This window comes from Mustela nigripes, chromosome 15 (assembly GCF_022355385.1).
Source record: "Mustela nigripes isolate SB6536 chromosome 15, MUSNIG.SB6536, whole genome shotgun sequence".
NCBI lineage: Eukaryota > Metazoa > Chordata > Mammalia > Carnivora > Mustelidae > Mustela > Mustela nigripes.
Genome location: NC_081571.1, coordinates 54463651 through 54484963, shown reverse-complemented (window position 1 = coordinate 54484963; position 21313 = coordinate 54463651). Strand labels below are relative to the sequence as shown.

General features: G+C 42.5%; 1 protein-coding gene and 1 long non-coding RNA gene across 4 annotated transcripts in view; one reads left to right on the top strand and one right to left on the bottom strand.

Moving 5' to 3' along the window:
• Positions 1-2518: 2518 nt before the first annotated feature.
• Positions 2519-21291, bottom strand: ACOD1 (aconitate decarboxylase 1). Of its 3 annotated transcripts, XM_059377428.1 has the most exons (6): positions 21018-21291; positions 16232-16336; positions 10896-11057; positions 9950-10039; positions 7932-8137; positions 2519-7028 (listed from the first exon to the last, which is right to left on the bottom strand). In XM_059377428.1, the coding sequence occupies exons 2-6, from the start codon at positions 16286-16288 to the stop codon at positions 6083-6085; spliced, it is 1461 nt and encodes a 486-aa protein (XP_059233411.1). In that variant the 5' UTR covers positions 16289-16336; positions 21018-21291; the 3' UTR covers positions 2519-6082. The 3 variants fall into 3 exon arrangements, with proteins under 3 accessions (XP_059233411.1, XP_059233413.1, XP_059233412.1); XM_059377430.1 differs by lacking the exon at positions 16232-16336 and having other exon boundaries at positions 21018-21288; XM_059377429.1 differs by lacking the exons at positions 16232-16336; positions 21018-21291 and adding an exon at positions 14321-14427.
• Positions 20096-21313, top strand: part of LOC132002448 (uncharacterized) — a 30793-nt gene continuing 29575 nt past the window's right edge. Inside the window, exon 1 of the long non-coding RNA XR_009399894.1 lies at positions 20096-20127. This is a non-coding gene — a long non-coding RNA (uncharacterized LOC132002448). The remainder of the gene's footprint in view (positions 20128-21313) is intronic.

Here is a 21313-nt window from a genome sequence, read left to right as displayed (position 1 = left end):
CCATCAAGATGGATAAACTGAGGTGCATTAAATTTTTTTAAGAAGATTTTATTTATTTGGCAGAGAGAGAGAGTGAACACAATCCAGGGAAATGGCAGAGGGAGAAGGAGAAGTGGACTCCTGCTGAGCAGGGAAGCCGACATGGGACTCTATCCCAGGACCCTGGGATTGTGACCTGAGCTTAAGGCAGATGCTCCACAGACTGAGCCACCCAGCTGCCCTGTATTAAATTTTTTTAAGAGTTTATTCATGGGGCACTGGGGTGGTACAGTAGGTTGAGCATCTGACTCCTGGTTTTTGGCTCAGGGCATGACCTCAGGGTCATGAGGTTGAGCCCTGCATCAGGGCTCTGTCTCAGCATGGAGTCTGCTTGAGATTCTCTCTCTCTCTCTCCCCCTCTGCCCCACCTGCTCCTGCTCACTTGCTCACATACTTGCTGTCTCCCAAATAAATAAATAACATTATATTCCATTAAAAAAATAGCTTATTTGGGCAAAAATTTATTTGTATCATATAGCATCTAACCTAGCCAGATAGAAAGGAGCTCCAAGGAGCTTATAAAATGAAAAACTTTTAAAGGTAGAAGGGAATAAGAACAAGGAAGCTACATTCGACAAAATAGATTGGTTATTTCAAGGTTACTTTCCTTTAGGGGATGGCAGGGGTCTGTCAGGCATATTACTTAATTGTTCTGGCAATTCCTGAATGATTGGTTTAAGATTCCATTTCTGCGAGCGCTGAAACTGTAAATAAATCTCATTTTAGTGTGTGGTGCTTAGCATTAAGACTCCATTTTGGGTCTGTTGTCTTGGGGTTTTTTTTGTTTGTTTTTTAAAGATTTATTTATTTATTTGACAGAGAGAGAGAGAGATCACAAGTAGGCAGAGAGGCAGGCAGAGAGAGGGGAGGAAGCAGGCTCCCCGCTGAGCAGAGAGCCCGATGTGGGGTTCGATCCGATCCCAGGACCCCGGGATTATGACCTGAGCCGAAGACAGAAGCTTTAACACACTGAGCCACCCAGGCACACCTGTTGTCTTGTTTTTAGCAGGGGTTTTTACTGGCCCAAAGGGATATTATTACTGGGGGTATTATTATTAGCCCTTAGATCTTGGGCATATTATTACTAGTCCTTAGATCTCACCACTAGAAATTTCTGAAGTGCATAAAGACAGGATAATTAAATTGTATCTGAAGGCCATAATAGAAACCACCACTTTTATCTCCTGTTTTATTTACTTTTTATTTACTGTTCAAACAAATTAATCACAGTTATATGATATGTCTTATCAAACAGCATAATCCAAGTGATAGAGAGCCAGCCATAGAAAATTCTACACATTTCTAAGTACTGTTTTAGCTACATCCTACAAATTTTGATATATACTATTTTTGTTATTGGTTGGTTCGAAATGTTTTATAATTTTTAATGACGGTTCTGTGATCCAAAAGTTACTTAAAAGAATTTTTATTTCCAAACATTTCAAGCTTTTCCAATTATCTTTTTTATGTTGAATTTAAACTTAATTGCATTATGATTAGGGAAAATGATCTATATCGCCCAATCCTTTGTAAAGTTGTTAAGACTCACTTTATGGCTCAGTAGATGGTCCTTTTTTTGTAAATGTTCTGTGAGATTTTTAAAAGATTGTGAAATCTCTAGTTGTTTTGTGCAGAATTCTCTATATGTCCTTTACATAAAACATGTATATTGTGTTTAAATCTTGATGTAGTTTACTTACTTTGGGTTTCCTTGAGAGATCAGTTACTAAGAGATTAGTGTTAAAATTCTCTCTGTGTGGCATTGGATTCATTTATTTCTCCTTGTAGTTCAGTATTATTTAAAATTATTTTAATTACCTACTGATTTGAAATTTTTATCATTATATAGTCATCTTTTTTGTTTCCAGTAATGCTTTCTGCTTGAGATCTGTTTTGTCTAACATTAACATTTATTTATTCCAGCTTGCTTTGGTTAGTATTCCATACATATTTCTCCCATCTTTTTACTTTAAACTTTTTTTGCATCCTTATGAGTCTTGAATAACTTATTTAACTTGATTTAAAACAAAAAAAAACAAACCTTCTGATGACACTAAAAGCAGGGACAATAACATTTTTTATTTTTGTTTTCTATATTTTTTAATAAAAAAATTTAAATGGTAAGATGGAGTTGATCAAAACTTAACAATTTTGATCTTTAAAAGAGACCACTAAACACTTGAAAAGACAAACCACAGACTGGGGGAAAATATTTATAAAACATATATGATATGTTTTATAAATATAACCCAGGTTATATAAAGAATTCCTACAACTGGATAAGAAGACAAACTAATTAAAATAATTCTCAAAAATAAGCAAGAATTTGGGGCACCTGGGTGGCTCAGTGGGTTAAAGCCTCTGCCTTCGGCTCGGGTCATGATCCCAGGGTCCTGGGATCGAGCCCCACATCGGGCTCTCTGCTCAGCGGGGAGCCTGCTTCCTCCTCTCTCTCTGCCTGCCTCTCTGCCTACTTGTGATCTCTGTCTGTCAAATAAATAAATTAAAAAAAAAATAAGCAAGAATTAGTCATTTGGAAAATGTAAACTGAAACAAGATACCATTATATATACACTAGATAGGCTAAAATAAAAAAGACTGACAATTCCAAGGGTTGGTTAGGGTGTGGAGAAACTGGAACCCTCATATATTACTGGTAGAAATGTAACGTGTTAGAGCTACTTTGGATAAGTTTTTTGTATTTTATTTATTTATTTGACCGAAAGAGAGAGAGCACAAGTAGGCAGAGTGGCAGGCAGAGGGAAAGGGAGTAGCAGGCTCCTCAATGAGCAGGAAGCCTGATGTGGGACTTGATCCTGGACCCTGCGATCATGACCTGAGCCGAAGGCAGACACTTAAGGGACTGAGTCACCCAGGTTCCCCTGGAGAAGTTTTTTTATAAAGTTAAACATGTACTAACTAAATGACCCAGCATTCCAACTCCTAGGTATCTACCTCTGAACAATGGAGGTGCTACCACACCAAGCCATGCAGATGAATGATCATAGAAGCATAATTTGTACTAGACCCACTGGAAGCAGTCCACTGTCCCTCAACTACTAAATGGGTAAATAAATGTATATTCATACAACAGAACACTACTCAGCAATGAAAGGGAATAAAGTACCGATACATATGTGGGGGAAAAACCCATTATGCTAAGTGAAAGATGCCAGACACATAAGACTACCTACTATATGCTTCCATTTCTTAAAAAGATTTTATTTCTTTTAGAGCAGAGAATGAGAGGGAGAAGCAGATCCCCCACTGAGCAGAGAGCCTGACACTGGGCTTGATCCCAGGGCCCTGGGATCATGACCTGAGCTGAAGGCAGATCCTTAACTGACTGAACCACCCAGGTGCCCCTATATGATTCCATTTATATGAAATGTCTGGACAACTATAGAGATAGAAAATGGATCATTGGTTGCTGAGAACTGGAGGTGGGAATGGGGATTAATTCCAGGCCTGCAGGAAGAATTTTGGTTTTTGGTTTTTGCTTTTTTTGGCATGACAGAGGTACTGTAGGTATTTTGATAGATATTTGGTAGAAATAGGTATTTGATAGAGCATGCAATTCTTGATCTCCGGCTGTGAGTTTGGGCCCTACATTGGGTGGAGAGATTACTAAAAATAAAATCTTAGAAAGAAGTACTCCAGGGGCGCCTGGGTGGCTCAGTGGGTTGAGCCGCTGCCTTTGGCTCGGGTCATGATCAGGGTCCTGGGATCGAGCCCCACATCGGGCTCCTTGCTCAGTGGGGAGCCTGCTTCTCTCTTTGCCTCTGCCTGCCTCTCTGCCTGCTTGTGATCTCTGTCTGTCTGTCTCTCTCTCTCTCTGTCAAATAAATAAATGGAACCTTAAAAAAAAAAAAAAAAAAAAAAAAAAAAGAAGTACTCCAAAACTGGATTGTGGCAATGATTGTTCAACTCTGTAAATTTACTAAAACTCATTGAACTGTACACTCAAAATAGATGAATTAATGATATGTAAATTCGATGCTAATAAATTTATTAAACATTGTATTTAATGTATACATAGTCTTTATATATTTTTTTAAGATGTTGATTATTTATTTGACAGAGAGAGAGACAGTGAGAGAGGGAACACAAGCAGGGGGAATGGGAGAGCTTAATCCCAGGACCCCAGGATCATGACCTGAGCTGAAGGCAGACAGTTAACAACCGAGCCACCCAGGCACCCCCCACCTTTTTTTCTTTTTTAAGATTTTGTTTATTTAAATCTTTGTATTTTTTAACTGGGGTATTTAGTCTATTTATTCTTTTTGTAGTTATATATTTAGATTTTTTCCTGTTTTTTTTTCTTTTTTCTTTTTTAAGATTTTATTTATTTGACAGAGAGTGAGCGAGAGAGGGAACACAACCAGGGGGAGTGGGAGGGGGAGAACCAGGCTCCCCATTGAGCAGAGGGCCCGATGTGGGGCTCCATCCCAGGACCCTGGGATCATGACCTGAACTGAAGGCAGGCACTCAATGACTGAGCCACCCAGGCGCTCCTTTCCTGTTGTTTTATATTGTGTTGTCGGTATGTTCTACCTATTACATATTTCTTTTCCTCCTCCTTTCTTGCCTTCATTTGGATTATTTTTTATCCTAATTCCATATTTCTCCCTCTATTAACCTGGAAGCGATACATTTTACTACTGTCTTATAATGGTTACCCTGGAAATGTCAACATGCATACTTGCAAATCATAGTCTAGAGTTAATAGCTTTGCCCTCTTTATTTTTTTTAAAGATTTTATTTATTTATTTGACAGACAGAGATCAGAAGTAGGTAGAGAAGCAGGCAGAGAGAGAGGGGGAAGCAGGCTCTCCACTGAGCAGAGAGCCCAATGTGGGGCTCGATCCCAGGACCCTGGGATCATGACCTGAGCCAAAGGCAGAGGCTTTAACCCACTGAGCCACCCAGGCACCCCAATAGCTTTGCCCTCTTAAATAACACAAGGAATTTAGAATACATTCACTGTAATAACTCCTTGCTTATATCTGTTGCTAAAGTTGCAATTTTTTTTTAAAAGATTTTATTTATTTGAGAGAGAGAGAGTAAGAGAGAGCATGAGAGGGGAGAAGGTCAGAGAGAGAAGCAGACTCCCTGTGGAGCTGGGAGCCCAATGTGGTCCTTGATCCTGGGGCTCCAGGATCATTACCTGAGCTGAAGGCAGTCACTCAACCAACTGAGCCACCCAGCACCCTAAATTTGCAATTTTTAACCTCATAAAACATTTTTGTTATTTTACAAAATCATTATTTTTAATTACTCACATATATACTTTTTCCCCCCTGTCATCCTGTATTATATCTCCAACTCTTCATCCATGGTATTTTTCCTGAGAAATTTTTATAACAAAAGGCAATATATTGCAGTGATTAACAGCATGGCTTCCAGAGCCAAACTCTTTTTACTTTTTACACTGCTTTTTATTTCTGCTTTATCAATAAGAAACTGTGGCAGAGGGTTACCCAGCAACATGCCTAGGGTCACATTTAGTAAGTTGTAGGGGCAGGATTTGGGTCCACTAACTCCTTATATCTAAACCTGGTAGCACCCCTTCCCCTGTGGAGGATTTGTAAAAACCCATGGTGTAAGAAATCTGTTGGTGGCACAGTAGGCCAGAGGCCTTCTCCACTGTCAGCAAATTTACATGTAGGTTCAAATTCCCCCTACACCTTGAGGTTCGTGAAGTTCATAAAGAAGTCCTCTGTAAAGATTAACTTTATAAGCAAATTAGAGGTGACTTGAATTTCAGCCTTATGAATGCTTATAAAATCAATTTCTCTGTGTTTCTTACATGTTTATTATTTTGCTTTAGGTAATTGGAACTGTCTGGCAAAATTTATAGGACAAGACTCCTTCCATAAAAATCCAATTCTGTTTCTGGACTCTCTCCAACTTGCTTCCCTTATTCTGGGCCGACCGACTGTAAGCCCTGGCTTTAAAAGCTAATCACCGAATTCTCCCCAATATAAAGTCACTTAGATGTTGATAAGCCTCAGGAGAGATTGTATGTTGGAATTGTTAAATGCTAGATAGATTTTGAAACCATCTCTGGTGGACAGGGTCCTTTCAGCAGAGTGGTCAGCACAGAACAATCTTCTAGGTCTTCTAGATTCTCGATGATCTCTAAAAGCCTTTCTACGGTGTCACAGGACAGCATGCTGGAGGCATTGGCTCTGAACTTCTCTCGCAGGTCTTCCTGGCTCAGTGGTTTTCTCCAGTGGCCGTAGAAGGTGTCCGAGCACTCTGTAAAGGTGGCTCCATCCCTGAGAGTGACACTTATCTCGCAGTACAGTGTGTCGAAGCTGGGCCGGTTGTCCCGAGGGTGCTCCAGCTCCACCTTCCTGAGCAACTCTCTCACCTGTGGCCTGTTGATCTGGCATTTGTGGAATGAGGGGACGGTGATGCCACCATCGAGCAGTGTGGTGCAGGCCACATACTGGAACGAATGACGAGCTGCGTGCTCTGAGTCTGGGAAGGGCCTGTTGACATACTGGACATCTGGAATTCTGAGCACAATTCTCTCAACATGGTCAGTGGGAAGCAGGGCTCCGTCTGTGATGAGGTGCTTCCGGACGGACTCAGCTGCGTCCGCCACCCAGTGCGTGGCCAGATGTGCAGGGAACCGCTTGAATGCCACGTCCTGCTGGCCCAGCAGCCAAGTGTGGGAATCTAGGTCTGGAAGAGCTTGTGGGGAATAGTTGGCATAGAAAGCCCCAAAGCCCGTTTGCATATCCAAGACCTGCTTGTTTCCTTGGAGACCCAGCATCGCTAGAAAAGCCGATTCCATGCCATGCCTGGCAGCATTGCCCATATGAAGAGGCTTGGTCTGAGTGGCAGCATTTGCCATGGGTGCCCCGGCATGAGAGACAGCAATAGCCAGGGCCTCTTGGCACTTAGCCATGCTGAGCCGTAAAAGCTTGGATGCTGCGGCCGCGCTCCCCAAAGTTCCTACCACTGAAGGGGGGTGGAATCTGAAAAGTGAAAAAAGAAAAAGAGCAAAGAGCCGGAGATTACAGACCTCAGTCACCAGAAGGCAGTGGTATAGTAGTTGGGAGTATAGATCCTGCAGACCTGCTGCCTGGGTTCAAATCTTCACTCTGCCACTTACTAGCTGTGTGATCCTAGGAAAGTCACTCAACTTCTCTGTGCCTGCTTCCTCTCTCACAAAATGGTGCTAATAATGATATCTACCCCATAGGGTTTTGTGAGTTTTGAATGAATCCACATACTTATAATAGTGCCTGATGCAGTAAATTTTTAATAATTATTGCCAGAAAGGCATAAGTTGTTTGCTGAAATCATAGGTAGCCATAATAATATGGCAAGTAGCCATAAAAATGGAGAGCCTGGTAGAAACTGTGAAAATTCACTGAGAATTCCAACCTACTTCTCTCCTAGCAGGTGGGATCAAGTAAAAAGGAAATACAAGATTGAACTATATGATACAGTATACATGTGACCATTTTTGATTAATCAATTGAACAGTTTCACGATCTTCTGAATGTTCTTGGTCTGAAGGACCTTAGCAAATGTCAAAGTAGATTCTGCTTTGAGATGGGATTAGGAAGGTTCAGAGTACCCGTGGATACCAGAATGACAGGAATCATCCTTGAGCACGAGGCTCTGATTAATTTTATGCTCATGGTTGCTTGACTCTCTAAACCCAAAGGAGACTTTTCATTAGTACTTCTGAAGCCATACCTTTGTTTATGGATATATGGTTGATATGTGATGGGAAAATTGACTTAGCAGTCAGCGCTAATGTGATTATCTTCAACTGAGCTAACCTCTATGTCAGAAGGCTCCACAGAGATAACGATTGACAGGTGAAGGGGAACTTGTGTGCCTCTGCAGGGGACAGATTCTCTCCGTACCTCTTTGGTATGTCACTGGCTTCCTTGGAGAAATGCATTAATTGGCCTTGTACTTCAATCCCAACATTGAAAGCGAGCAGCATATCAAGGCCAGAAAACTTCTGACTTGAAGGGAGAGCTTCTGTTAAAGCCATGAGGACAGGAAGGACAGCTCCAGAAGGGTGGGTGGCGGGATGCCATGTGTCGTCAAAATCCATTGAGTGAATCTGTGTAAACAGACACACAAAAACCAAGAAATTATTTCCCTGAATGCAATGACCAGTAAGAGTTTAGTTTAGTAATAACTTTATTTGATATGAGATTTTTAGACCCTATGATCTGAACATAAAACCTAGAAGCTGGCTGTAATTCTTGATCATGTGGCTGGGCACAGGACATGCTGTCCTCTGCCCAGAGCAGACAGGACTTTGGGGAGCAACTAGAAAGCCTATCAATTAGCTCAGATCTTACCCAGGTGGCCAGAGCTCTCTGCCACAGCACCTGGGAAGAGCTATATCCCCCTTAAAAATAAGGCTGTGAAAGTAGGTGGTTGTTCCTTTCTCCCTCCTCCACCCTTCAAACAAGTTGCACTAAAAGTTTAATGCCATTTATTCCATATCAGATCATAAATTTTTGTACCTTTTTATTATGAAATAATTTCAAACTTATGGGGAAGTTGCAATAACTCTTGAACTCAGAATAACTATTTTTAGCGTGAGCAGGGGAGAGAGGAAGAGGGGAAAGAAGTAGACTCCCCACTAAACCGGGAGCCCATCTCAGGGCTTGATCTGTAGACCCAGAGATCATGACCTGAGCCGAAAGCAGATGCTTAACCAATCTAAGCCACCCAGGTGCCCCAACTATGAAGCTATGTTTTAAAATCATTATTTGCTGCTCCAAGGTTTTATTTCTCTTCATTCTAGACATTTATTTATCCCTTATATGAAATAGTAATAACCAGAAGTTCCTTAAAAATAGAATTCCAGGGGCACCTGGTTGACTCAGTCGTTAAGAGTCTGCTTTCAGCTCAGGTTTGGATCCCAGGGTCCTGGGATGGAGCCCCACATCAGAATCCCGGCTCAGCAGGGAGAAGCCTGCTTCTCCCACTCTCCCTGCTGGTGTTTCCTCTCTCACTATGTTTCTCTCTGTCAAAGAAATAAATAAAATCTTAAAAAAAATAATAAAATTCCATATTGGGGCACCTGGGTGGCTTGGTCAGTTAAGCATCTGCCTTTCGCTCAGGTCATGATCTCAGGGTCCTGGGATGGAGCCCCATGTTAGATTCTCTGTTCAGCAGGGAGTCTGCTTCTCCCTCTCTCTCTTCCTCTCCTCCTGGCTCATGCTCTTTCTCTCTCTTTCACTCAAATAAATAAATATATAAGATCTTTTAAAAAATAGAATTCCATATCTATGGGATATGGTTGGTCTGGACACTGGACATTTACTGCTGGATGTGCTATTGGGTTTAACTTTTAATATTCTGAGTTACTGTCCCACAAACCATAAGAATATCTCAGAAATCCCAACACATTCATATCTAACTTATATCTTGTATATAGATACAGACTGCCACTGATAGACAAAGCGAAAAAATTGTCAGATGAAAAGTGCTGATTTTTGCTTCAGAAAATATCGACTGCATGTGGTCATTGTTTCTCAATAATTATCTGGTGACTGAGAGGATGGATGAAAAGATGGTTATTGAAGAGAAACTGGTACTGGTCACAACACAAGGAACTGAGTTTGGATATCAGGTTTTATATTTTTTGCTATATATATTCCAGATTTAGATAGCTTACACTGTTTTTATCTAAATCCTCCATCTTATTTCCCATACTTCACAATTTGTTTGAAAAGCATCAATTCACTGTCAAACACGAAAAGTAAAGTAAGTACATAGAAAAGAGGACAGACCACTTCATCTCCCTGAACTTCAGTGGCTCATCCATGAAATATGGAAACTGAAAGATTTCTGAGATACTTCCTGGCTCTGAAATTGTTATTGCTTAACAGTTGAAAAGATTTGTAAACCTCCTTACAGCCACACCATTCACAAAAGCAGCATATGGCGGCGGGAGTCTTAACTCTGGTCGACCCCAAACACTGCTGGACACATTGGAACTGTAGATCTGAAACGAAAGAATATCAGTGAGCCATACAGAGTGGAAACACAGCATGCCAAGTTGCTGCTTCAAGAGCCGTTCCTCATATTTGGAGGCATAACTTGAATAGTCCTTATATGAACACTTCGTTGTGGATCGTAGCCTTAACCACTGCATTCCTCTCTTCCTTGTAGAAGAACACAACTTTCTCCATGGAAAGGAGAGGTGATGTTGTTTCTCTGTCCCAGGCTGAGATCCACAGGTGTGCCTGGGGATGCAGTCTGAATTTATTCTTATTTATGCCTTGAGGTTAAACAGGAGGGAAGGTGGACCAGTTGTCCGTACCAAGCACATCCTTTGGAGAGTGGGTATTCTGTCTCCCGCATATACACCCACTCTGCTCAGAGTGCTGAACCAGCTTTTTGTCCAGAGACTTTTAAAGCCTTTGCCTGAATAAATAGTAGATGCTATTAGGGAAGACACTCTTCCTAAAATTGGTCTTCAGACAGTAACTTAGTGAAGAATACGGATGAATATTAAAACTTGGATAAATATAGCATAAAATTGTATACAACAATCCTACGCACACCAAGTACTATCTCCAAAACAGAGTAGAATAATAGGCCATAAACACACATCCCCGGGCACATTGGTGGGTATACGTCATGAGCAGGCTTTTTTTTTTTAAGGTTTTATTTATTTATTTGACAGATCACAGGTAGGCAGAGGGGCAGGCAGAGGAGTAGCGGGTGCGGGGAAGCAGGCTCCCCACTAAGCAGAGAGCCCGATGTGGGGCTTGATCCCAGGACCCTGGGATCATGACCTGAGCCCAAGGCAGACGCTTTAACCCACTGAGCCACCCAGCCACCCCCGAACTTCTTACCTTACTATATTCGCTGGCTTTGTGAAACACTTCTGTACTGGTTCCCAGGAAGCCAACGCCCAGAGTATCCAGAATCATTCTCTTGCTTCTTTGAATAACATGATCGGTCAGGTGCCCCACGGCCAAGCCATGGATCACTCTGGCAAAGCTTTCTGTGACAGACTTTTAAAAAAAGAGTGTTAGAACAGTGCTATACTCAATCGTTATTTGCTTCTTCCTTGCTATACAAGAGCTTGAGGTACTTTTATATGAAGAGTTTTGCTCTTTATATAACTAGGGGATTAACTAGGGGAAACCTAGTTAATCAACTTAAGTTCAGTTCCTGAGAAATGATAAGCACGGAGCCCCTGCTCTGTGTGAGGCGAAGGGATGTGGAAATATGCAATAGCCAGTTTCTGTCCTCGAGTTGAGGACACAGACCAACATGCAGATGTTGGCCACAGAGTGCGTGGGCTATGGCAGAGCAAAGCACAGAGTGAGGAGACGATAGGGGGATATCTTGCCCGTAAGGTAGGCATGCTGGGGCCGGTGGGTCATCTAGGAGCTGCCATTATTAGATACGTGCCAGGTGTCACGCTGACTCTTGTAAATACAGTATCTACTGTACCACAGGTTTCTGGGTAGGTGTTATGAGCATCATCTTGCTTTGCAGGTGAGGAGACCCAGACTTGATGTCACTGAGTTACACAACTCTTAAATGGAGGACTTTGGACACAAATTCCTATGGGTCTAACTCCAGACTGCTGCATGTAATTATTAAGCCGTGTTTCCTGAAGAGGAAAACAAACATTGAAACACACAGAGTTCTTGTTGAAAATGAGAACTGGTCCCTACTCTGGATCTCCAGAATGAGAATACCCCCCCACCCCCAAGTGAACTAGAAGCTTTGGAAGCAAAGAACAGGATTCTGTGTTTTCATTAAGATCTTTAGGTGATTCTTAAATGTTCTAGTGCTATTGTGGCCAATGTGGTAGCTACTCTCCACCTGGGCTATCGAGCATTTGGAAATGTGGCTAGTCCAAACTAGAATGTGTCACAAGAGTAAAATAAACACTGAATTTTGAAGACTTAGTAGGAAAAAAAAATCTATAGAGGATCTCAAAAATAATTGTAAAATTTTGATTACATGCGAAGATGACAGTATTTAGGATGTATTGGTAAGTGAAATATACCATTATAATTCATTTTATCGGCTTCTTACTTTTTAAAATATGGCCACTAGAAAATTTAAAATACACTTGAGAACCACTTCCTGTTCGTTCTTGTTGGTAGAGATCACCTGGAGGTGTGGATACCTGGCCTGGTTATGAAGTCTTAGGGGAGTCAGCAGGGGAAGGTGCCCAGGACAAGGATGGATGTTAAAGGCAGAGGTGGCAGTACAGACTGGGGCTTGGAGGTGCGAGAGATGCAGTGATTTAGGCAAAGCCCAGCTGCAGAGCTGTACACAGTGGGCAGAGGTGAGAGGGCTTTGCAGGCTAGGACTGAGTGGCGGAATTTCCACCAGGCTGGAGTCTGTGACTTAAAGGGGAGCCATAGTGCTAGCTTTAAAAAGGTCGATATTATCAGACTGTGTTTTGCAGATATTCGGAGGCCCTTGTGTAGCAAATGGATTGAGAGGATAGACAAGGGCAGGCAAAAGCCTGGGGTCTGGGTAGTGATATGGCAGTGCCCTCTGCCAAGAGAGGGAGCACAGGAAGAGGGGCTGCTGTACAGACAGTGATGATGGTCTTGCTGTGAACTTGCTGAATGTGAAATGCCCATGCCCATCCTAGCGGAGAAGACCATTCCGCTGTCGCCCACAAACCAGATCATCAAAACCTGCAGTATTATTTGCAGCAGACTGTTTTGCAGTTCCTTTAAATATCAAGTTCTTCAATGTGTAGGCAATGATTTTGTTTTCTACACGTATTCCCAAGAGAACATCTATTATGTGTAGCTAAAAACACCCACTCTTCAATTGTGTCTCAGACATGCCTAGCACTTAGCACCACTTAGTAAATGTCAGCTTGTTTCCCTTTTCTGCTCTGATTATTGCATCATTGTACAACTTCCTTTGCCTCTCTGAGCATCAGATACCCATTTTAAAACATTAGCTATATAGGGCGAGGGGTTTTTGAATCAGAGGATCTGGGGTGTCTGGGGTTCCCTGATTGATCGGTGTGTGGGCAGAGGTACAGAGATGGAACCAGTGCCCAGCTGAAAGTCCTCAACCTGGCCACCAGCTAGTCCCCTATTTTCAGTCTTCAGATGACCAAGTCTCAGAACCAGTGCCATTTTCAAAAGGATGGGCTATGTGGTATGTCTCTGAAGCTCTGATAGAAAGGTGAAGGGAGCCTGTGGTGGGAGAGAGCAGGAGAGAAGATGGATGGGAGAGTGAGGGTGTTGGCATGGATGCTTCTAATTAGGATGGAGAATAACAAAACTTTGATTGTCCTGCTGCTAGGAATGTGGGTAAACATATTTAGGGACAGAGGCAGGGAAGGAAGAAAAAGCATTGGTTTCATGATCCACCAAGTGAAACTTAAAGTTTTGAGAATTGATTGGATCCCTTGTTCTAAGCAAAATGACCTCTTTTCAAGCTTTCTTTCCATCCCCACAGCTCCCACAGTTGAGGGCACTTAGTGATTAGTCATTCATCTCTCCAGGGTTTGATTTGGCTTGGGAGAGGCTTATGGGGAGCGTGTGTCATCGGCCCACCAACGTGAAGCCTGGAAAGGGATTGTGGCATCTGTTTGCATGATCCCGGGGTGCTAGTGACCTACAAAGGTACGCCCCCTGGGGATCTCCTGACAAGTCCTGCATAGCACCAGTGTCCCACAGAAATTCTCCCAAGGAAGAAGGGCACATGAGACCGTAAACATGCAACTGCTCAGCTGTCTGCAGGATCGAGCCTGTCTATTTCTAAAATGTTTTTTGGTCTTCCTGATTTTCTCATGGCATTTACAACTTTTTAGTAAAATACTGTGATCAGTGTATAAATTAGGGCAAAATGTGCAGCCATTTGATAAATATTTTACAAGGCCTTGCCGCATGTCTGGCACTGTGCTAAGCTTTCTAAAATACCAAACCAAGATGTTAGAATTCCTGCCACAAAAAGATCATCTTCTCCAGGGAACTAAGGACAGCAAACAGATCATCAGGAGGCAATCTGGCCATTCCGGGATGGACACAGACAAAACCGAGAGATTAAAATTCAGTGAATTTGTAATGATTCATTTTCTTCCTAATTCTATGCAACAGAATCACATCTCTTACTGGGAAGGCACCAATGAAAAAAAAGTTGCAGGTAATTAGATAGCCCAGAGGCTGTGAGAAATGCCAAAATGCCATTTTTGATGAAGAAGCAAGAAGCTATAAGGACACTGAGAAAAGGAGAGGTAGGCTAGAACACCAATTTAAATAAGCCATGTAAAATGTAACAATACCTTGAGCATCATGTCGAAAGCAGAGGCTCTCTCAGGCACGAACCAGAGGAGGACTTAGCTAGGTGACTCCCTTTATACCTTTCACTCCAGCCCATTCCCTTTCTCTGCGTTGTGACGCTAAAGTTTCCACTATTTCAACACCTCCCATATACGTACGCTCACTTCAGCTTCCCGGTGATGAGCTGTCTAACCTACCAGGGGATGAAGAAAGAAACAAGGAAGGAATGGAGAGATGGTCAAATGATTTCTCACAGACCTTGGGGAAGTGCACTGACAGCGAAGCTAGGATTGCATCTTGGGCTTAGATGCCCTGCATCAAACACAGAACAATATGCACTTCTTTATCCAGTACTCCCACTTCAAAAAATTTATACTGAGGAAATCAGCATGGATGTATGTAAGAATCTAGTGAAAAAAAAGTGCACAGATTTGCTAGAAGATTGAAAATTAGAAACAATCAATTCTAAGAAAATTAGGAACAATTTTACCCCATGGAGTAAAATAGGGCATGGGTGGTGTTCAAAGACACTCATTTCTCCCTTCCTTGTCAGTCCCTTGGTCACCATTGTCTGGGGACAAGTGTGCCAGCCTGAGTTCCTGGTAGCTTGAGATGAAGAATCTAGAAGGTCATTGGGAGTTAATCATACTTTTCCCCAGCTCGATCCTTATTTGGTCCTGCCCTGCATTTTTACAGATTCAGATCTCTGGTTCCTGGTCCCCTGCCCAGTTGCTGGGATACACTGCCTGCCTCCCTGCCCTTGCCCAGGGCAATTGCCCCATAGCTTCTTTGCTTATGATTAGTCACTGTGTCTTGGCTACTCTGGATCTCTCTCTGCTTCTCTGGGTAATTACTGTTTCCCTTGGGCTGTCTAGTCTTAGACAGTTGGTTTATACTCATAGTGGTCCCCAAAACAGGTTATTTAACATCTGAGCAATTCCTAAGACCACTTTTACATGAAATGAAAAATAGGCTAAGATAACTTTAAGCATCTCATCGTGGAAAAGCTTTATAACAGAATGATGAGGGGCGCCTGGGTGGCTCAGTCGGTTGAGTATGTGCCTTTCCTCTGGGGTCAGGATTCCAGGGTCCTGGGATGGAGCTTGCATCTCCCTCTCCCTCTGCCTGCTCCTCCCCGTGCTTGTGTGCTCTCTCTCCCTCTCCTCTCTGTCAAATAAATAAAATCTTAAAAAAAAAAAATAAATAAAGGTATGATGGGTTTAGTAAGTCTGATGAACTTTAACAAGTTTTGCCTGTATTTTTTTTTTTAATGTGTCAACTTGGCTAGGCTATGGTATCTGTGGATTGGGTCAAATACCAGTATAGATATTGCTTTGAAGGTATATTAACATTTAAATCAATAGACTTTGAGGAAAGCAGGTTATTTTCTATAATGGGCCTCATCCAATGAATAGAAGTCCTTTGGAGAAAATACTGAGATCCCCCAAGAGGGAAGGAATTCTGCCTCCAGACCACGGTTCAGACTGAAGTCTCCTGGTCCGCTCTTCCCTGGGTCTTCAGCCTGCCAGCCTCCCCTGCAGATTTCATACTAACCAGCCTTTGTGATCACATGAACTGATTCTCTGAAATCTCTATCTTACTTGCATGCATTCTAGTCAAACACACACACACACATACACACACACAGCACACACACATTCTATTGGTTTTGTTTCTCTGCGGAACCCTAATACAAAATGCCTCAGGACCAGTAGCTTCCATATCATTTGTCTTTGTATCTCCAGTACCTTTAATAGTCTCTGCCCCATTCTGGGTGCTGTGTGAATGAATGTGTGAGGGAAGGCATGACTGTGTACCCTATGTGGGTATGGTAGCTCCAAGTCCCTCCCGTATTCTACTTTTTGGACAGTTGAGAAATTGCATTTCAGCTCCGGGAGGAACATTCTACCTACTTGTCCAAAGATGGATGGCAAGAGGTTTTCCTGAAAGGCTCTGGAGCTCCTCTGCATGCGTGGACTTTTGGAAGGCTGGGACCAGTTTCGGCTCAGGAGCTCAGCCTGCGGAGGGATGAAATCTGACCTTGGGACCAGTTGGCGGCATGGAGTCATGAGAGGAGTTTAAAGAGACAAACTGGCCAACCCAGTAGGGCTTTGCTAGGAATGTGCCTTCATGAGGTCATGTGTGCGACCCCACTGGATCCAGCCCTGAGTGCTGAGCTCCACTGGGGAGGGATGCCTCACCCTCTTAAAAGGTGGAGGCATAGATCAGAATGCCAGTCTGTCATTTTATACCTTTGGGTTGCAAGGCTAGGTACTTTAACCGTGGAGCGTCCTTACCAGGGCTGGGAAGCCAGGTCGGGAATGGCAGGCTGCTTGCGGAGTCTAGGACTGGAACACAACAGTGGCAGCAGAATTCAAGGACATTCACCAGGACATTCACATGTCCCTGCCCCCACACAGGGGCTACTTCTCTGTTGGTCTTCACCAGATGCAGTCCTTTCAGGTTATGCTAGATGGTCTCTGTTTACTTCTTTTTTTTTATTTCCCCTTCAAGAATCCGTACTGATCATCTTCCTCTTCTTGTTGCAACACTCCCATACATGACAGCACATTCTTGTTTGGTCATGTTTTCAGTGTAGTTCTCAGAAATTACACTTGACTTCTTGTAACTGGGAAGGTGTATGCTTACTTGTGGCATATCATGTCTTCCTGAAGTATCTTCATGGTCCTGAGACCTTGTCGTTGCTCTTTGAAATCTGTGGTTTCATCTCATCTTTAGTATGGGTCATTTGTACAGAACCCAGTTGTCATGTGTGGATTTTGCTAGTTTAATTTGGAGAGGTATTCTGTGTGCCCCTGCCCTGGGGGTCCCTCATGTTGCTCCAGTGCATGAATAACAAGGAATAGGTCCAAGAATGAATAGGACTGATCATGTTTCAAAGTATTAAAATTTTAAGGTAAATAAGTAGTGGAAAGTTGGGGTGGAAGAAAGAAAATGATTAGGAATGACATGATTAAAAACTAAAATAAGGGGCGCCTGGGTGGCTCAGTGGGTTAAGCCGCTGCCTTCGGCTCAGGTCATGATCTCAGGGTCCTGAGATCAAGTCCCGCATCAGGCTCTCTGCTCAGCAGGGAGCCTGCTTCCTCCTCTCTCTCTCTCTGCCTGCCTCTCTGCCTACTTGTGATCTCTCTCTGTCAAATAAATAAAAATAAAATCTTTAAAAAAAAAAAAACTAAAATAAGTCCAAAAGCAAGGTTGAATATGGCCCAACAAGGATAGAGTAGGCGAGTAAGCTAAAAATATGAAATGCCACACAGTACACTTGCATAAGTTGTGAACTGCTTCATATGTAGGAGGGCTCCACATACATCGCAGACATTGTAGCTTTGTAGAACTACTATGATAATTGTGTAGCAGAAGACATGAAGTTTTTCATTCCAATGAGATCATTATAACAGTTTTTCAGATGAGGAAAGTGAAGTATGCTGGAAGACCATTCTGCATGGGTCTCACACATATCTCCACATTTTGCCAGCAGACGCACTGACTCTTTATTTCAGAATATCTTTTGAAGAATGTGCGTAGTAAACAGCCTTTGAAAGTAGAAGTATTATTTCTTTGGAGGAAAGGGCAGGCAGGCTTACTGCCTACTATAAAAGACTTAGGTTCCTGAATTCAGGGTTCTTCTCTCGTAATAAAGTTTGCTGTATGTGCAGATGTCTCCTTTTTCTGTTGTTGTGGGAAAAGGGGCTTTTCTTCCTGCAAGAAAAACTGATATTCTTTCTGTGAGTAATTCTCTGTGAGAACAAAAGTTCTTTGTCTCTGGCCCAGTTGTCTCATGTCTTCAGCCACCATCCATGAAACTGCGGTAGGCTACATCGTTAGCTTGCTTGTACGATAATGTCTCAGTCCTTGACAAGAAGTCTGGAAGAAGGGGAGCATTTTTCTGAAGAGCAAAAAGGTACTCTCTGAACAACCAGGAGCCAGAAAAGAGTGAGCTAAGTTCAGAGCATAACATAAAGAGGAGACAAGGTGGAGATAATCAGCAGGGACTGTTTTTCTAGCCATTTCATTGATCATCTATGTAGAGTTAAGCCCGTTACAACTAAGATCAGTGTTGACCTGAGTGTAAGATCCTTGACCCTTTCTACCTAAAAAAACTCAAGTAGGGGAGATTTTAGAAATCTGTTCCTCAGGTCAGGCCCCAGACTACAGAAACAGACTCTCTAGGGGTGACATGCAGGCATCAGTATTTTTTTAATCCTCCCCAGATGATTCCATTTGTAGCCAAGGTGAGAGCCTAAGATCCTGAGATTTACTGATGATGTTACTGTTCTCCTGTGGAGTCAGCCCTTACTGGTCTCCCAGCTTCCACTCTGGGATTTAAGGCTTGCTGCCTCTCCAGATATGTGCCTGGCTTTGTGAAGAGCCCTACAGTTGCTCTAGCTCTAGCCTGCTCTTTCTCAGTCTTTCCCTGGGGCCCACAGAACTCTCCAGATGCTGTCTCTTCTCTCCATGCAGTTCTGACTTTTGTCTGATTTCTCCTAAGCTGTGTCAGGTTCCACTGGGCCACAAATTATTTCTTTAATGACCCTTAGCACTGGAAAAAAAAAAAAATGTAGGGCCCTTCTGCCCTTTATGCCTACTTGTAATAAAAATTAATATTTATGAGACACTGAATATTAGGCACTATTTTAAGAGCTTTATATATATTAATGTACTGTTTAATTCTCACAAAATGTGAGATGCAGGTGAGGAAGCTGTGGTGGTGAGAGCTGAGTGACTTGCCTGAGGTCACCCCATGACGTGGGAGAGCCAGGACTTAGAGATGGGCAGTCTGGCTCCAGACTCAGCCATGCTAAATGGTAAAAGGAGTGTAAAGAAGTTGAATGATATGTTTCCCCCAGGTATCTACTTTGATGCTTTTATGGGAGGAAATGTCAAATTCTTTCAAAAATTTAGTCTTACATTTTTGGTGTCCCTGCTTAACAGCTGCTGTAAGCACTTGCCCATTTCCTCCATTGGGCAACTGAGCGCTGCTGTGTTACCTCATGTCACCCTTCCCTGACGCTGGCTGGGGGCATCAGTGCTGCCTGCATATTGGATGCAGAGGACATACCTGCTTGAAAAAGTTTCAGCTGGCACCTGGCAGCGTCTGTTACCCCAAAGCCGACTCACTAGTGTGGATGGATCTGTTAAATGCTCCTTTCCATAACTGAGCATTAGCCTGTCTGGCTTGGTTGTCTGAGTCCCAAGACAGCCTTGGGTCTCTTCATCATGGGAAATAACCCAACACTTAGTTCATCTAGGCAAGCAGATTTACTTGTTTAGAAGAGTGGTTCTCAAACTGTGTCTATCAGGGTCACCTGGAGGACTTGTCCCTAGAGTTTCTTTTACAAAGTCTGGGAGGAGGTCCAAAAGTGAGCATTTCTGACAAGTTCCCAGGTGGTGTCCCTGCATCTGGTGCCATAACCATGTTCTGGGAACCATAGGCTTACACCAGTGCTGCTGCAGTGTGTTCTAGACATCAGCATCTGCTGGTTGCTGGAAATGCAGAATTCCAGGCCCAGCCTGGACCTATCAAATCAGAATCTGTTCAGTAAGTTTCTCAGCATGTGATTTGGGTGCACCTTTAATCATGAGAAGTATTAGTTTAGATCATGTGTTTTGATTCCATTTAGGACTTTTAATGTCAAACAAGAAAAACCTTATTGGATATCAATAGCCAAAGGACATTATACTATATTGTGGCCACAAAGGAGACCAAATAAGAATTTATGGGTGACTGAGGACAAATCTATTACAACTCACTCCAGATGATTCAGCACTGTGTCCTTACAGAGAGAAGGTAATGTCTTCAAATTGTTAGCAATTTTAAAAGATTATTAATACTCATACGCTCAATGCAGCCTAATGCCAGAGGGGAAAAATGAGCTTTTTTTAACTCCTTCTCTTTCAGTAAAACAATGGATGGCATAACATACACACTCAGTTTAAAGGTTACTTAGAGTTTGAATACTCCGAAAATCAGTCAGTTAGAAATACAGACTGTTAGTTCTGGGTCACTGATGGTAGGAGATAGAAAAAAAGTGCTATTTTTACAGTTATTCTTACATTTTGGAAAAAAATAAAGATAGACAAGATAAAGTATGTCAGCTTTGCTTTCTAAAAAGTGGGAAGAAAAAGATTATCGAGATTCTTGTTATGTTTCCTAAGTTTCAATGAAGACTTTTGGATATTGAAAGTCAAAGATGAACAACCAGATGAGCATCCAAACACAGTAAGAGACAATAATTTGCACGAGTCAGTAAATTCTGACGAGCTGCACGAGAATAATCAAGCAATACCAACAAAACTGCTATTTCAAGCCCCAAATGTACAAAATGGAATAATTTAGTAAATGTTTCTGAAATATAAAATCTCAATGATACAAAAGCCCCAAACTTAATAATCCAAATAACCATCTTTCTTGAGTGTGTATGTTGTGCCAGGAACTGAGCTAAGAGCTTTATCTACGTTCAACACAATCTCATTGCCCATCCTGGTCCCATGGCTGCTGGTATTTTGCAGATGAGGAGACCAAAGCTCAAGGAGCCAAGAGTCTGTATGCTTCTTTACTTCTCCATGCTGTCAGTGTGGACACTGTCTGCGAGAACCTTTTGAAATACTTATTAGTTTATTTTGCCTGAATGTTGCTGGTAGGAAGATACAGAGGAAAACATTCACATATTTACTTACTTTGCCTTTTAGTAAGATGAAGAATATTGGGACGCCTGGGTGGCTCAGTGGGTTAAAGCCTCTGCTTTCAGCTCAGGTCAGGATCTCAGGGTCCTGGGATCAAGCCCCGCGTCAGGCTCTCTGCTCAGTGGGGAGACTGTTTCCCCCTCACTCTCTGCTTGCCTCTCTGCCTACTGTGATCTCTGTCAAAAAAAAAAAAAAAAAAAAAGATGAAGAATACTTTCGGTGACCAATTGTCTTGATGTGCCTGGGACTGAGGCGTTGCCCGGGAAAGTACTGTGATGTTGATTAGTCTC

What these genes read in the sequence shown, in the direction of transcription:
- ACOD1 (XM_059377428.1), bottom strand. Translation starts at nt 16,288, where the DNA reads ATGCAGAGGAGCTCCAGAGCCTTTCAGGAAAACCTCTTGCCATCCATC. An exon ending in TGCCATCCATCTTTGGACAA is followed by an intron (nt 11,058 to 16,231) that starts GTAGGTAGAATG and finishes TTTTTTTAAAAG; the next exon opens with TCTGTCACAGAAAGCTTTGC. An exon ending in GCCAGTGACATACCAAAGAG is followed by an intron (nt 7,029 to 7,931) that starts GTACGGAGAGAA and finishes TTCACTTTTCAG; the next exon opens with ATTCCACCCCCCTTCAGTGG.